The following is a 16594-nucleotide window of genomic DNA, read 5'->3' on the forward strand; positions in this document are numbered from 1 at the left end:
TGGGGTTTTTTTGGGGGGGGGTCAGTGTTGCTTCATCCACAGGTTTCGCTTTGTTTGGCCCATCACAGTTTCAATAAGGGTAAACAGAACAAAATTCTTTGTGGTTGCAGGTGAAGACTGAAAGGGGATTCAATCCTGTGTATAAAACACAAACTACCATAACAAAGATAAACATGCAGTTCCAATTGACCAGAACTGCAGATCACTTGATATTTTTTTTAAAAGAGGAAAAGAGAGGGAAGAAAAGAGTGAGAACAGCCTATCACAAAAGGAAAAAAAACCCCATGCTTGAAGATTAACCAGTGAGCTCTCTGAAGTTGCATTGTTGCTTCTTAGCTACAGTAGTGGCAACACAAGATGCTGAATAATTTTTTGAGAAGGTTTTGTGTTGGCCCTTCATGGCATTGTGACAGAAACAAATGTCAGCGGAGTCAACTGAAGGGAACCCATCGAAAGACCATGGTTTTGATTTGGGCTGCATTCAGACAGCACTTTATCCCATCTTCCTGACGTTTCCTTACCTGTTAATTTTTGTGTTTAATGTGATCTTTTACATGATATTAAATCCACTTCTGGTAATCTAGTGGAATCTACCAGGGGTTTTGCACTCATTTCTGTGTTGTTTCCAGGGGGAAAAATCTATTTGCAACTCTGGAAACTTGGAATGTCTTGGGAGTTTTGTTCTGTATGTTTGCTACAGTTTTCATGGATGCCACCCCTACTGCTCACGTAACAAAATTTTGGACATACCATGTGGTGAATCATGGGGAAACAAAAGCACACATGCACAGAAAGTGTGGGGGAGTGGCGCCATGCCCGATGAAGTTCCCAGTGATGCTGTATATATTTTTCTCTCTCTCTTTTGCAGACTAGATTGATTTGAGATTTCAGCCTGTTTCGTGATATTTTGTGGTGTTATTTATTGCTACAGTTGTGGTTTTTTATTATTATTAAGTTCTGAATTGTTTTTATTATATTGCTTTGTTCTTGCTATGGAAACTGCTTTGAGGTCATCTGGTTATGAAAAGCGCCATACAAATATACTAAATAAATAATAAATAAATAAGTTTGTTGTTATGTCACACCATGCCCACTAACGTGAATAACATTTAGTGTGACGTGGTACATCGATCTAAAAGCCACAATTCCAGAACACAACAAATGCTGCAAATGTGTAAAAGGACACTGGGACAGAACCAGTAAAACCGACTCAATAAACCTGATGTCTGAATATGGCCTTTGTTCATTTTGCAGCACAGCACCAACTGGATGAAGGCAGGTTAATAGATGAAGTGCTGGAACTACATGATCAGCAAACTCATCTGATGAACCTGTTGCTAGGTTGTACACCCATAGATACATTTTGGTCTGATCCAAGATAGCAAGACTTCGACATTTTTATATGCAAGCCATATAAGTCCCAGACTGTGGTCTGAAGGCACATGAGGCCAGCACCCTGCTGAAGCTAAGCAGGGTCAGGTCTGGTCAGTGCCTGGATGGGAGACCTCCTGGGAACCATATGTAAGCCACCTTGGGTTTCTATCATGAAAAGAATGGTGGGGTATAAATGTAATAAATAAATAATAGGATGGCTGGTGTGATGGCTCTGTTAGTGGACTGTACAATTTCAGACTGCAAGTAGGTGATCTCACGTGTGAATGTTAACCCATGTTAAATCACCCCTGCAAATACAAAGCTTACTAGAACCTTTTTGTTGGCATACTACTTTTGTATGTGCAGGTAGATTATTGGTTTAAAAAAATATGGGGGAAGAGCTCAAACAAGATTTCCCCCCAACTGCAGTGTGAAGTAGTATAGCCCAATTACAGATGCATGACATAGGCCTGATTGTATGGCTTCTCTCCAAGAACATAAAAACTAGCTATACTGGATGAAGCCCAAAGTTCATGTTCAATATTTCGATCTCTGAAAGCCAAACAGGGTAAGCCCAGGAGAGGGGACAAGATAATAGTTATACTCTTTTGCAGCAAGTCTGGATCTGGTTAATGCTCGGATGGGAGATCCCCTGGGAACCACATACATGCCATCTTTGGTTCCACACTGGAAGAAGGACCATAGCTCAGTGGTAGAGCATCAACTTTGTACACAGAAGGTCCCCAGTTCAATCCTCAGCATCTCCAGTTAGGGTTGGGAGAGAACCCTGTCTGAAAACTTGGAGAGGTGCTACCACTCTGTGTAGACATTATTGAGCTAGATGGCCCAGTTGCCTGACTCTGTACAAGACAGATTCCTATCTTTCTAAGAAAAGTGGGTTTATAAATGTACAAAAATTAGTCAAATAAGACTAAGCTGTAAATGGTCTATCCTCTGTTAATTCACCTATTCCTTAACAATAAGCCCTCCATTCCATAGTTTGATTACACATTCAACCTTTAGCTCATGCTGAACTTGCTGTTGCATGCAGCATTTTGTGAGAGAGTGAATAATCCCTCCCTGCATTCATTTTAAAGATGGGAGATTTAAGGCTGGGAAGTGGCAGTTTGCTACAGGGTAGCCAGTTGCTAAGACAGGACAAACCCATCTGTTCCAAGTCTTACAACCACAGGATAGAATTTACTTGCTTCTATACAATAGATTCTGCTTTTCTAATTTATCAATATAAATTGAAAATTTCTACCATTCCTTTAGGGAAAAAAAAATCCTTGTTATGTTTTGTAGGTTGAGTTTGAGTGGCTCCGGCAATTTTGGTTCCAGGGCAAACGCTACAGGAAGTGCACTGATTGGTGGGACAAGCCAATGGCTATGCTGGAAGAATTTTGGAGGAAGATGGAGCTCATGGTATGTATCAGTCTTTGGCATAGCACCCCCTGACCATTTTCTACACCTAGATTTCTTGCAACTTTCCAGTTTTCATTATTCAGTGTCTAATTGGGTTTTAAATATATATTTTAGCAAGACTATCCATCTGGTTAGATGGTGGAGTGAAGGTGCCATAAAACGTTCAACTCCATTTAGAAAACCTTCAGGACTCAGTTGATTAAGTTTATTTGGGAAAGGGAACTAGTTGCCCCTGGGCTAATCCTGAACCCCAGGGATATTATTTATCCCTTTAATTACCAACCCACAAACAAAAGAGCTGTAGCTACTTAACAAAGTATCAATTCTGTTTTCTATTTGCTTTCCCCATCTTTATAACCCAACTTTCTCCGGAAGCCTTTAAGCACAACCACCGGTCTCCATTTCCTGCTGTAACCCTAAGTACTTCTCATCGGAATAATACAAATTATTTTTCTATTTAATTTAAAACAAAACAAAACATTCAAACGCTGCCTTTTATGAATGATTTCAAAGCCTCAGCTGCAAAGACTCCCGCAGAATACCCTCTAGAAAGTCCTGTCCCCAGATCCCAACTTCAAACTGGGTTGAATCGTGGGTTCAGTTCAAGGATGGGGATTCACTTGTGGGTGTGGCAGAGTGGTATGGGGGTAGAGCAGACCTATGTTTACACTGGAAATCTATGCCAGGACAGGACCTGGCTTAGGTAATTCCCTCCCATTTACTCTAAATTAATACTGTAAACAGACAAAAGATTTTTGTTAATTGTTGTTGTTTGATGCATCCATTCATGCTTTTTATGAATCTACTCCCACTGGATTCCTGCATTGAGCAGGGGATTGGACTCAGTGGCTTTATAGGCCCCTTCCAACTTTATGATTCTGTGATGTATTCAGGCTTTTGAGGGTCTCTCCATAATTCTGATTTGAGCTCCTCCTGTGCAACTTAATAAGTGATTAGCTAGCTAATTAAAGTCCATTTGTGAGCCCAAAGACCCTGCTCGCAGTGGAGACTGCACTCTGTGTCCCTCTGCTTGGCCCTTGCCTCCTGTCAGTAGACCCCCACTGAGAGGTTCCACCCTCCTGCTTCAACATCATCTGCCTAATGGTTGCAGGGAGATTCCACGTGAGAAGCTGCAAGGGGGAGGAGGAGGAAAAACACTTGCCTTCAGCCCAGGTGGTTGGCCTTTGAGGTCTTGGGTGGAGAGTTGGGAGCTTGGGAGGGAGAAGCTGGGCAGGGGGACTTAAGGTTTCAGTCTACCTCCAGCTTTTGCCCAAGAAAATGGTGCACTTGGAGCTATCTAAGGTGCTGACATCCCATCTGCCTTGCCTTATGGGTTCCTCTTGTGGAGGACAGATTGGAGCAGGGGGACCTCACTGAGAGGTGGCAGAGTGCTGGGCTCATGACCTTGACCACGCCATTAAGTCACTCTGCTCTTCAGCAAAGGGTTGGAGCCTGAGAGGGGTATTCTGGCCATAGAGGGATAAAAGGGCACCATTGAGCTCCAGACCATGTTGGAGAAAATTGTCTGTGTGGTGCTACCTGGGATCCTGAGATTTCAGCCCAGCCCAACATGCCGCTTGCCTATCTATGCCACCCCCATGAGTCTTTCATATCTACCCGTAGAAGGAAAGGACACCCTTTTCCAAACGGCCTTTGCAATGGTAAAGTCATTCTGCCAAATCTCTCTGTGTGATTGGGTTATGGGTTATGCCACACAATGCCCTGCTGTTTGTACATGATTGAATCTTCTGGGTTTTGCCTCTTTCTGCCATCAGAAGGCATGGCCAGAGGGTCGATGATTCTTCCCCGTACTCATTCTAAAAGCGACCAATACTCTTTGCACTGGTTCAGATGTAACATACTAAACTGTAGTTTAGCATTAGTAGTTTAGCATTACAAGAAAGAGCTAAACTGTAGTTTAGCATTACAAGAAAGAGCCTACCCCCCTGAACTTCCATGCTCTGTAGTCCCCACCTTCCCTTCCTCTGGTGCAGCTGAGACAAGTTCAGAAGCTCTTGCTTCTATTTTTGATTAACTACAGTTTGCTATGTCCAGTTTGCCAGGACAAATCCTGGCGGCGGCGGCAGCTGCTGCTGCTCCTCCTCCTCCTGCTGCTGCTACTACTGTTATTATTAAATTTCATTTGATATTTTACCCTTCCTCCCAAATGAGCCCAGGGGAGCAAACACATTAATGATAAAACATTCCAAAAATAGTTTAAAACATTCTAACAACAATTAAAAACATCTCAGGGTTGCCAGGAACAGTGTCTTTCAACCATCAAATGCCTGAGTAACCAGGAATGTTTTTAAATTTCTCCTTAAAGCCAGTAATGAGAGAGACAGATACATCTCACTACGGAGGGCTTAACTAACTATGATCAGTGGAAACAATCCAGTTTCAAACCATAGCTTGAAATGTAGCTGGCTTGTTTTCACTAACCAATAGTTAAGATTAGCCACAGCCTAGAGCTTGCACATCATGCTAAACTGTGGTCAATCTAAAATCACGTCAGAATCTTCTGTTCTCCCCCTTATGGCCATGCTGAAGGAGAGGGAGAGTGGAGACTGCACAACTGCACAAGCCTGGGGGGCTCATTTTCATAATAGTAAGCCATAGTTTACTGTTACATCCGAACAAAGTCTGTGGGTATAATAGCAATGTGTATCTAGTTTGGATTTAGGGAGGCGGTAGTGCTGCAGATGTAAGAAGCATGGGCAACACTGATCTAAGTGGTTTGCCTTTTCGCTCTCACCCACCCGCTGTTGGTTTCTTTGTTTTTGTTTTGGCATGGTTGTCATAGTCTTCTCCCCCAGTTAACTGCCTTGCTTAGCAAGTCAAAAATCAAGATGGTTGAGTTGCTACTTTATCTCCTCTGTGTGTTGAGGACATGGAACCCCCCCCTGCAAAGTCAGAGAATTCTCAAGGGCTGAGTTGTCTGCAATTGGTGTGACGTTTCCATGTGTCTCTAATTAGAAACACAGCGCTGTCAAGTGTATCTCCTTTCAACGGAGCTTGGGACGATATTTATCAGCAAGCTTGCAGGGCTTTTTTTGGAGGCCAAGACAGAAGCTGCTTCTAATTTAAATCTTTAAAGAATGTCTTTAATGTTTATGACTCCTAACACATTAATCACAATTAATTTGAGCGATTGAGAGAGACAGAAGAGAATGTTAATAGGTAATGTCTGTTGTTTTTGTTGGGACTCTAAGTAAATGTGGGTGCTTATTATAGTTGGGATTCAAATTTATTCCCCCCCCCAAAAAAATCTGTTGCATTTCATACCTGCCTTAAGTCCCAAACTCTTTTTAAAAAACACAAAAAACCATTGGGCAGCAGGGGGCACTGTTGAGCTACAGTGTTCAGTTAAGCTTCCAACAACTGACTTGGGGGAAAAAAATGCTTCTGCTTGTGTGTATAAGTATCAAAATTTACCCTAGCTTCTTCAAGTTAACCATAATCTCTAAGATTCCGTAATACAGGAAATCAGTTGTGGGCTAACAAATTCAACAGCAATTTAACATTAAAAAGTGCAGTGTGTTGGGACAGATCTGGTTTCTATAGCATAAAGCTAATTTGAAACAACAAAAACAAACCCTCCTGGATGTTTCACACAAAGATAATTTATTTGTTTAAATTATACAGATTAAACAAATTTCATTTTTTTATGTAACACGTAATTTGTGGAAAATGAATATTGTAGCATTCTGTACAAACACACATTTATGTTTTCCTCCTGTGTGTGTGTGTGTGTATATATATATATATATATATATATATTCAAACACTGCATTTATGTTAACACTAATTTCCTGAGTGTTCTAACCAAAGCATATTTCAAAAGCGTTTACCTCACTTGTCTCCACAGCTTGTGGACATCTTCACTTTTTTTTTATTGGCACATTACTGTATTCACACACACACACACACACACACACACACACCAATATTTGTTCTCAGTATTTCTTCCCCTAAGGATAGTTTTTGCTCACAGCTCGCTCTTGTGATGTAAATGTTAAACCTTTCATTTGAATGACATTCTGATAAAAACACAGTCTCTCTCTCTCTCTCTCTCTCTCTCTCTCCCTACCCCCCCTTATTACTTCATGAATTTATGGACGGTGAAAGCCAAAACAGTTTAAAGTTCGGGTGTCCTCCCTTTCATTTCTTTTCTGTCCCCTCAATCACCCACCCATTTAAATATATGAAAGCAAATCAAATTTTGTGTGTGTGTGTATAATTTTACTTGCCCAAGATTAGCCAGTTATCATGCTCAACATCAAGATAAAGTTCTCGGTGAATTCAAAGGCAGAGTTACCATTTGAAAGGGGTTGTAGAAGCTTTGCTTTCTGGGTAGAGTCTGTTCTGAAAGGCTGAAATCTCATGTGATACCGGGGAGCTCTTGCAGAAGCTGCTCTGAGATTCAGCAGGCAGACAATTTGTCTCCCAGGGTCTAGTATCATGCAAAACCTCACAAAACTGACATTTATTTTACCTATAAAAATGTTTTAACGTTTGCATTGAAGATGAGAGAATGAGGAAAGATGTAAAGAAAAAAATGAGAGAGAACAAAGCAAGAAGAATCTCAACCATTTCCTTCCCCGTAATGCAAGATAAAATGATACTAAAATAATGTATTTTGTTTGTGGTGTAAACTTGTTTTGTTTTAAAATATTATCAATGGATGGCACATTGCCAATTTTTTTTTAAAAAAAACATTCATTTCTGTATGTATTTTTAATTCAAATCATGCCGTATTGTATGATGCTTCCCCTCCTTTTGACAGACCATTTAACAATAGAGTTGTGTATTTAGAATGCAGTGGCCTTGATGACCTTTATTCACTTTTGTGCATAAAGAATTATTATTAAAATGTGCCGGTGCACTTGCCGTATCAAAATCTCAACCATTTTTCCTTATGCTAGGTAGACTAAGGTCCCAATTAATCTCAACCACAAATACAAATTTAGGCCTCGGAATGGGATCCTTTGGCTAGAGCCAGTTTGAAGGCATTCTGTCGACCTAGCAGGCCGGTATTGATTTGAGTTTCTTCTTTGTCCACTATCTGCTTCTTTTACTGATCTGTCGTCCCCCCCCCCAAAAAATACTGATATTAATATTAATATTTTAAAAGGAAATATCAATGTTTAAAGGAAATATTGATATTTGAATTGAGATATTGATGAAATTATTCTTAATATCAGTAAAGGCTTTTCTTTTTTTAAATCCATTTTTGAAAATAGCATCAGAAAATCACTGCATAAGAATCTGATCCGCAACAAGAGAGAATTGGATGGAATTCTAGCACCTCCCTGCTTAGGCCCTTGTTCATCTATTAATACAACAATTTGGTTTCATGCTCTCTTGAGACTGAAGTGACATGGGCTGCACTGGGCTCCTTTGAGATGAAAAGTGGGGTATACATTTAATAAATAATGAATAAAATAAAATAAAAGGCAGACAGACATTAATTACCACTTGAAACCTTTATCCTGATTCAGTCAAAGGTTTGCAGCCATTTTTTTTTTTAGAGTTTTCATCATGATAGCTCCACAAGCGTTCCTGATGTAAACTGACAGAATGCTCTTGTCCCAGCTCGTGTGGAGGAATGTTTAGTGATGTGATGGGGGGCAGTGAATAACCCCACTTTTTACCTGCCCCATTGCTGCAATTTAAGAACATAAGAACATAAGAAGAGCCTGCTGGATCAGGCCAGTGGCCCATCTAGTCCAGCATCCTGTTCTCACAGTGGCCAACCAGGTGCCTGGGGGAAGCCTGCAAGCAGGACCCGAGTGCAAGAACACTCTCCCCTCCTGAGGCTTCCGGCAACTGGTTTTCAGAAGCATGCTGCCTCTGACTAGGGTGGCACAGCACAGCCATCACGGCTAGTAGCCATTGATAGCCCTGTCCTCCATGAATTTGTCTAATCTTCTTTTAAAGCCGTCCAAGCTGGTGGCCATTACTGCATCTTGTGGGAGCAAATTCCATAGTTTAACTATGCACTGAGTAAAGAAGTACTTCCTTTTGTCTGTCCTGAATCTTCCAACATTCAGCTTCTTTGAATGTCCACGAGTTCTAGTATTATGAGAGAGGGAGAAGAACTTTTCTCTATCCACTTTCTCAATGCCATGCATAATTTTATACACTTCTATCATGTCTCCTCTGACCCGCCTTTTCTCTTTTTCTGCCACTGGCCTGCCTTTCTGCTCTCCAGTGAAACTGACAAGGCACAGAAAAGTCTTGTCAATATCACTGCGGCAGTATAAGGCTCATTTGAAACAAACAAATGTAAGTCCATGCAAATACTCTTTTGAAGGAGAGGGGGGAAATAATGAAAGGGAGTTCTAGAGAAAAAGAAATATGAGAAAGGAGTGAGTGCGCCACTGGTTGTGAGGGACCAACCTCTGGTACAGTCAGCTTGATTTTGTTGCTGACTACTGTGGGTGGGTGAGATTTAATGAGACATGGTATTGGAGAGGAGCAGGCCTGTTTGATGGGAATAAAGGCAAGATAAAGTGGAATGAACTAGGCTGATCCCTTAATTTAAGTGGACCTGAAGCACTCAGGTGGCATAGACACCATACATTTAAAGCACATGATTTTCCCCAAATAATCCTGGAAACAGTTATTTGTGAGTATGTCAACACCACAATCCCTAAACACATTCAGGCCACATTCACACCATACATTTATTCCACTATTATTCCACTTTAAACAGCCATAGCTTCCCTCAAATACTCCTGGGAAGGTTAGGTTGTGAAAGGTGCTGAAAGTTGTTAGGGGACTCCTCCCCACAGAGCTCATGCTCACAGAGTGGTTTAACAGTCAGTCTCTCTTCCTCTGGAAACTCTGGGAATGGTAGCTCTGTGAGGGGAATAGGGGTCTCCTAATAACTCTCAGCACCCTTTACAAACGACAGTTCCTAGGATTCTTTGGGGGAAGCCATATCTGATTAAAGTGGAATAAATGTATGGTGTGAATATGGCCTTACTTAAAGTACGGTTGACTTCCATGTAACTTACTGTCAAATAAATGTGATTAGAATTATACTAAAAATCTATAATGACCAAACTCCTAGGAAGTACACATTTTTTTGAAGGGGGGATAACTTTATTTGCTTATTTCAAATTTTGAAGAGTACATATTTAAATTACTAAATGTAAAGCTAAGAACATAAGAAGAGCCTGTTGGATCAGGCCAGTGGCCCATTTAGTCCAGCATCCTGTTCTCACAGTGGCCAATCAGGTGCCTGGGGGAAGCCTGCAAGCAGAACCTGAGTGCAAGAACACTCTCCCCTCCTGAGGCTTCCAGCAACCCGGAACAGCTAAATTCTGTGCGTAGAGGTAGGCAGTAATCTTTTAAAAAAATAGACCTTAATTGAAAAGTTAAACTCGGGACACAGCATATATTTTCCCCTCTCCTACCTGGCACACTTACACAAAAATGAGCCCAATTGATTTCAGCGGAGTTTACTCCCTAATAAATATGTTTATAGCTGAAGCGGCAGTGTTGCCAATCTCCATAAACATGGAAGAAAATTCAGCATTCTCCAGCTGCTGAACGACTATTACTTTTTAATAAAATAGTTGTCTTTCGCATTTCCCTCATATAGATACATTTACAGTTCTGAGCGAATGCAAAGCTAAGCTTCCAAAACAAAATGTGTGCTCAAAGCACAAAGGGCTGTGTTTATGATTCTCTTTGAAGTGTTTTTTTTTTTTTCCAATAGGATAAGGAAATTTTTTAGAAACTGTCTGATAGTGTTCAGGGTAAATACTTAAACCCCTTTAGAGAATTTCACACAGAGATACTGTGCGGTAAAAAAAAAGGATACTTATGTTTCCTAAAGCTGCTACAGCCTACAGCTTTGTACTTAAAGACAGAGGTGTTGAATAGAATTCTACCGAGGATACATCCAGTGACAATATCTGCAGGAACATCAGAGGAAACCAGTGGATAGCACTTGCTTTCTTTCTTTTTTAACCCTTCCGTGAATGAGTGCAGATCCATGAGAGCGTAGAGTGCTGTTTCTTTTTTCAGGCTGGAATTGATGGGGAAGACACCCCCTCCTTACCTGAAAGAGAATCATTGTACAATCCCCATACCGTTGTAGGGTGACTACAGACTACCAAGGAATAGTAATTTACCAATGGCGTGTATGCAATCACTCAATAAACTGGCTGCCTGGATTCTCCTGCTGAGTTGCACAAGTCATTTTTGGCACACTTCTGTACCTCATCAGAAACCAGTGTAAGGAGGAGAGCGGGGAAAATTCTTCTTTCCACTTGCAGGGGAATATAGACAACCAGCTTACCAATGTGTGGTTGCATGCCCTTTTTGATAAGTTGCTGCTTGGTAGATGCTTGTCTGGATTGCCTGATATTCTAGGCCAGATGTAACCACTGTGGGTGCCCTACAGACTCCAAATGTTTTGGACTTCCATCTTCCATCAACCCCAGCCAGTGTGGCCCTATGTTCAAGGATGATAGGAGTTGTAGTCGAACATCTGGAGGGCACCACATTGACTATCCTTGTTCTAGAACCAACAAAATGTGCTTGAAGGAGCAAAGCTTGGAAACATTCATGGGTATCGACCATGCTAGCTAAATGGAACCTCCAGGTTCAGAGGCAGTGTTCCTCTGAATATCAGACACTGGAGAACAGACAAAGGGGAGGGGCTATTGCCTTCATAGGAACATGGGATGCTGCCTTCTACTGAGTCAGACCATTGGTCCATCTAGCTTAGTATTGTCTACACTGAGTGGCAGTGGCTCTCCAGAGTTTCAAGCAGGAGTCTGTTCCAGCCCTCCCTGGAGATGCCAGGGATTGAACATGGGACCTTCTGCATGGAAGGCAGAAGCTCTACCACTGAGCTGTGGCCCTGCATGCCCTATAGTGGGCTTCCTAGAAGTACCTGGTTGGCCAGCTGGAAACAGGAGGCTGGAACAGATGGAATCAGACCTATTCCAGCAGAGCTCTTTTTATGTTCTTATGATTGTGTGCTGCAGATCAGGAACTGTATGTACCTGTGACTGTGCCATAAACTGTGGAACATGCAGAGCTTGGAAGAGTTACTTTTTTGAACTACAACTCCCATCAGCCCCAGCCAGCATGGCCACTGGATTGGGCTGATGGGAGTTGTAGTTCAAAAAAGTAACTCTTCCAAGCTCTGGAGGCAACCACTGCAGAATCTGGCAGTTCCTGTAAAGTCATTGGGACACCTGAGAACAAGTCAGTAGACCTCAGGATTATGGGTGAAGCTGTAGGCATGATTATCTGTCTCAGGACCCCATTATCTTTCAGAGCGCCTCTTCTGTTATAAACCTACCCAGACCCTTTGGTCTTCATCCGAGGCCTTCCTCTGGGTGATCCTTCTGAGGGAGGCTTGGAGGGTGGCAACAAGGGAGAGGGCCTTTACAGTTGTGGCTCTGCAGAATGCTCTTCCCAATGAGGTCTGTTTGGAGCCATCATTTTCTGCTTTTGGTGCCCAGTAAAAACATATATCTTCTCTCAGGCATTAGATGAATTGTGGTGATTTGCTGGATAATATGTTTAGCTGGTGAAGGCATTTCCCCTCCCCCCCCCGTTGTTGGTTTACTTGGTCTGTTCTTTGGATTTTTGTAAGGTTTTTGTTGTAATGTATTGTTTTTCATTTAATGTTAAACTTTGTCTTTAAAGCTTTGTAAATCCTTTAGAGACTTTGTATAGAGCAAGAAACTAATAAATGGAATTATTATTGTTAATTATTATAATTAGATGTCAAGATACCTTTTCAAAAAGGCTGTCTACTTAAATATACACACACTGATAAAGACACTTTTTTCAGTCAGACGTTGAGAATGCAACTTTTTAGGGATACTTTTATGCTTTTTGAAAATATGTTATTTTCATGTTGTTGGCTTGTTTTAAATTTTATTTTTCTCTTGATTTAAAGAACTTTGGATCTTTGGCAAAAACAGTAGACAGGAGCTGCTATTGTGTTGTTCAACCTGAAAATCAGTTGGATGCACCCACCACTAACTCTCAGTGTCAATGTACTGCCTTCAAGTCAATTCCGACTTTTGGTGACCCTATGAAGAGGGTTTTCATGAGGCTGAGAGGCAGTGACTGGCCCAAGGTCACCCAGTGAGCTTCATGGCTATGTGGGGATTCGAACCCTGGTCTCCCAGGTCGTAGTCCAGCACCTTAACCACTACACCACACTGGCTCTCTGATAGCATCTAATTAAGCAGGTTTACTTAATTACCTTTTCTCACTAGTCATGTTTCCTAAAGTCTTGTTACCTGGGCCACAGGTTATTTTCTGGTTTAAAATTAGGGCTGAGCTGAAAAGCCATTCTGCATTTCCACCATCCCATATGCAAGCAGTGAGAAATGCAAGCTAAACATTCTTGATCGAAAACTTTGGATCTATCCCTAAATTGGAGGAAGAATTCACTCTTTTAACAGTGGGGAAGATGCATATGCATATGCTTTCACGGTCATGTCACAGAACAATAGGCCGCCATTCTCTTCCTTGCCACTGTAAATAGTTCTGTTAAAATCCCCCCTCCCCGACATTTCTCGTCTGCCCACTTTTGCTCTGTCGTGAACAAAACCTTCCTTAAGTCTTTGGTGATGCTTCTGAGATTTCTGTATCTGGGAATTCCACTGTGTCTTTAAACTCCCTAAGAAATGATGCCTCTGTCCTAGGAACAGAGGAAGCTGTCATACCATGGGTCCATCCAACTCAGTACTGCTTACACTGACTGGCAGCGGGTTCCAGGGTTTCAGGCAGGGTTCTTTCCTAGCCCTACGTCGAGATTCCAGGGATTGAACCTGGGATTTTCTGCATGCAAAACAGATGCTCTACCACTGAGCTACATTCCTCCTTCTAAAGGGTCCAAGTGTGCAAAGATAAACAGTTCTGTATGGACCTTTCAACTGTGAGGGGCATTGAAAAATGGAAAAATGGACTGCCTTCAAGTCGATCCCGACTTATGGCTACCCTATGAATAGGGTGTTCATGGTAAGCAGTATTCAGAGGGGGTTTACCATTGCCTTCCTCTGAGGCTAGTCCTCCCCAGCTGGCTAGGGCCTGCTCAGCTTGCCACAGCTGCACAAGCCAGCCCCTTCCTTGTCCACAACTGCCAGCTGGGAGGCAACTGGGCTCCTTGGGACTCTGCAGCTTGCCCATGGCTGCCCAGGTGGCAGGGCACATCACCCCTGAGCCACTCACTGTGGGGGTGATCTTTAGGTGGCCCTTGACACCCAGGAGACACGAGCAGGGATTTGAACTCACAGACTCTGGACTCCCAGCCAGGCTCTCCTCCCCACTGTGCTATACCAGCTTGAGTGATGGATATATCTAAAATGGTGGGTTATGTTTTCAATAGATATTTGGCCATAATAGTGTGCAATCTGAGAATTGCTGATCTATGGATATTTCCCCTCAGCCACCTTTGAGCCTCACCTGTGTCCCACCCGCTCAGCTTCTCTCTGGATTCATCAAAGGTTAGGCATTTTTGGAGATTTTTCTCTTTGCCCATTGTTGGACACAATCCAAAGATCAATGCACCAAGCAGTGTGTGTCTTTATACTATTTATCCTGCTATATACTTCCTTCCTGCTGTCCTTCCTTCGGCAGGCAAAGATTTTCCTGTTCTGACAGGCTTTTGGGAACTGACTGCAAGGGCTATTAAATAGGGCACTGTTTTTACTGATTTGTATCTTGTGGTTTTTTTTTAATGTTTTCATTGGTTTTAATGTTATAGTGTAATTACATTTTAATTAACATTTTAATCTGTATGTTTTGTTTATGTTTTTAATTGTATTTGTTTTAATTTTGTAAGCCTCCTTGAGTCCCAGTTCTGGGGAAAAGGTGGGATATAAATGAATAAAACTACTACTACTACTACTACTACTACTACTACTACTACTACTACTACTACTTTCCCCTTTATCCATCCACCACTACTACCAAATACAGAGTAGTTCAAAATTAAGTTTGTTTGTGATAGGGAAGGTTGCTGGAGTGATAATATCAGTAGACACATTCACATTATGAATATGAACAATCCCAGTTACATACATTAGTGATTATTTGCAGTGCAGCCCTGTTGGATTTTTAAAATTTAGCCAGCTTGGGAGAGTCTTCTGCCAATATTAACTCTGAACTTGCCTTCAGTTTCAGTGATTTTAAACAAGCCTGACCACTGGTAGCAATGTGAAAATGCAATCAGTTTTTATCCACTGTTAGCCTTCTGTTATTTACCTAACTTTTCTAAAAAGATCCTGCAACTTTAATAGAGTTTAGAAATTAATTTTACCTTGGGTCATATGCACGGGAGGGGTGGGGAACCCATTGCCTAATAGAAGAGGACAGAGAACCCATATAATTGGATTAAATAATCTAACCAAATAAAATTAAAATAAATTAATGGACTAAATATACATAATTAAAAATAAACACACTGATTACCTTTCACCTATTGTAAGAACATAAGGAGAGCTCTAATGGGTCAGGTGAAGGCACCTTTTAGTCCAGCATCCTGTTCTCACAATGGCCAACCAGATACCTATGGGAAGCCTGCAATTGCAAGGAATATTTGGCCCTGGAATAATTCTTAAATGCACTTTTGCCATGCTTTGTGTCTCCTGGCACTTAGAAACTGGTGGAGGAAAGGAGAAAGAAGATGCAGGCATCTTGATATTTTGCTCTGCTTGTCGAAATACCAGCCGAGAGAGAGTTCATTTGCCTTCCTTTCACCAGGCAAGATGCAGTCAAGGAAATGGTTAAGACAAAAGCAGGTCCAACCCTTGCCATCTCAGCTCTGCTTCTTCCAGCAATTATTGTTAAGAGATTTCTCTCTCCGATATTAACGTTGGAGCCTGCGTGTCTGGAAGCAGCTTGGGCAGTTGGGTTAAAATCGAACGGGCAGTAACAGGATCATCCATGTCAGCCAAAATCAAGAAGCTTTTCTTCTTTCGCCGTTTTTAACATTGCTGAAATGTTTCTCTTATACCTTTTGCATATGCAAAGTCAAAAAGGAAAAGAAAAGCATCATTTTATTTTTTGGTCTTTTTAAATAATAATAATAATAATAATAATAATACTTTAAAAGCTCTGAAAGGCAAGCCCAAATGGTTATCTTTGCTTCTGCCGGTGCAAGGGTGCTGCTCTGTGTCTCATAAAGATTTCTGGCACTGTGAGAGAACCTGGTCAATTTCAGATTCTTTCTTGGGACCTGTCTGAAGTGTTGACAAGCGGCTCGCCTGAATATTAATACACTCTCCATCATCAAAAGCTGTTGCATACCCAAAGGATGAGAAATATTTTAATCAGCTTTCAGCTTGTCTAGCAAGAGTCAGTTTATTCCACTGGGATTATACATTCGTGCACTCATTTCTTCTTCTTCTTGTTTGTCTCCTCGCTCTCTGTCTCTTTTTCTCTATACTACTTTAAAAATTGGAGCTAAGGAAACATCCCCCCCCCCCCGTTTCCTTGGGCTGTGATTCAATTACAGCGTTTTAAACAAGAAAATCTTGAAGAATTGAATTTGTTTTTTTAAAAAAAACAAACCTGGGGGTATCCACCCCCTTTATTTTCCTTTTCTTTTCTTCAAGATGTACCAAAGAAAGAGGCTAAGGCTTGAATCCAATGCGCACGTGCATGGGGATAAGTCCCACTGAACCCAATGGAGCTTACTTCTGAGTAGACTTCTTAGGCAGGAGAGGCAAACTTCAGGTCTGTGGGCTGACTATGGCCCTCTAAGCGTTTTGATCTGGCCCTTGACACTCCCCAGGCCATACCCGTC

The 16594-nt window shown here is 41.6% G+C and overlaps 1 protein-coding gene across 1 annotated transcript in view; it reads left to right on the forward strand.

The window, feature by feature from the left end:
- FTO (FTO alpha-ketoglutarate dependent dioxygenase) overlaps positions 1–16594 on the forward strand; it is a 326926-nt gene that overhangs the window by 117999 nt on the left and 192333 nt on the right. Inside the window, exon 9 of the mRNA XM_061594303.1 lies at positions 2680–2799. Within this exon, the coding sequence (XP_061450287.1) occupies positions 2680–2799 (120 nt within the window). The remainder of the gene's footprint in view (positions 1–2679; positions 2800–16594) is intronic.

Source organism: Rhineura floridana, chromosome 13, assembly GCF_030035675.1.
Source record: "Rhineura floridana isolate rRhiFlo1 chromosome 13, rRhiFlo1.hap2, whole genome shotgun sequence".
NCBI lineage: Eukaryota > Metazoa > Chordata > Lepidosauria > Squamata > Rhineuridae > Rhineura > Rhineura floridana.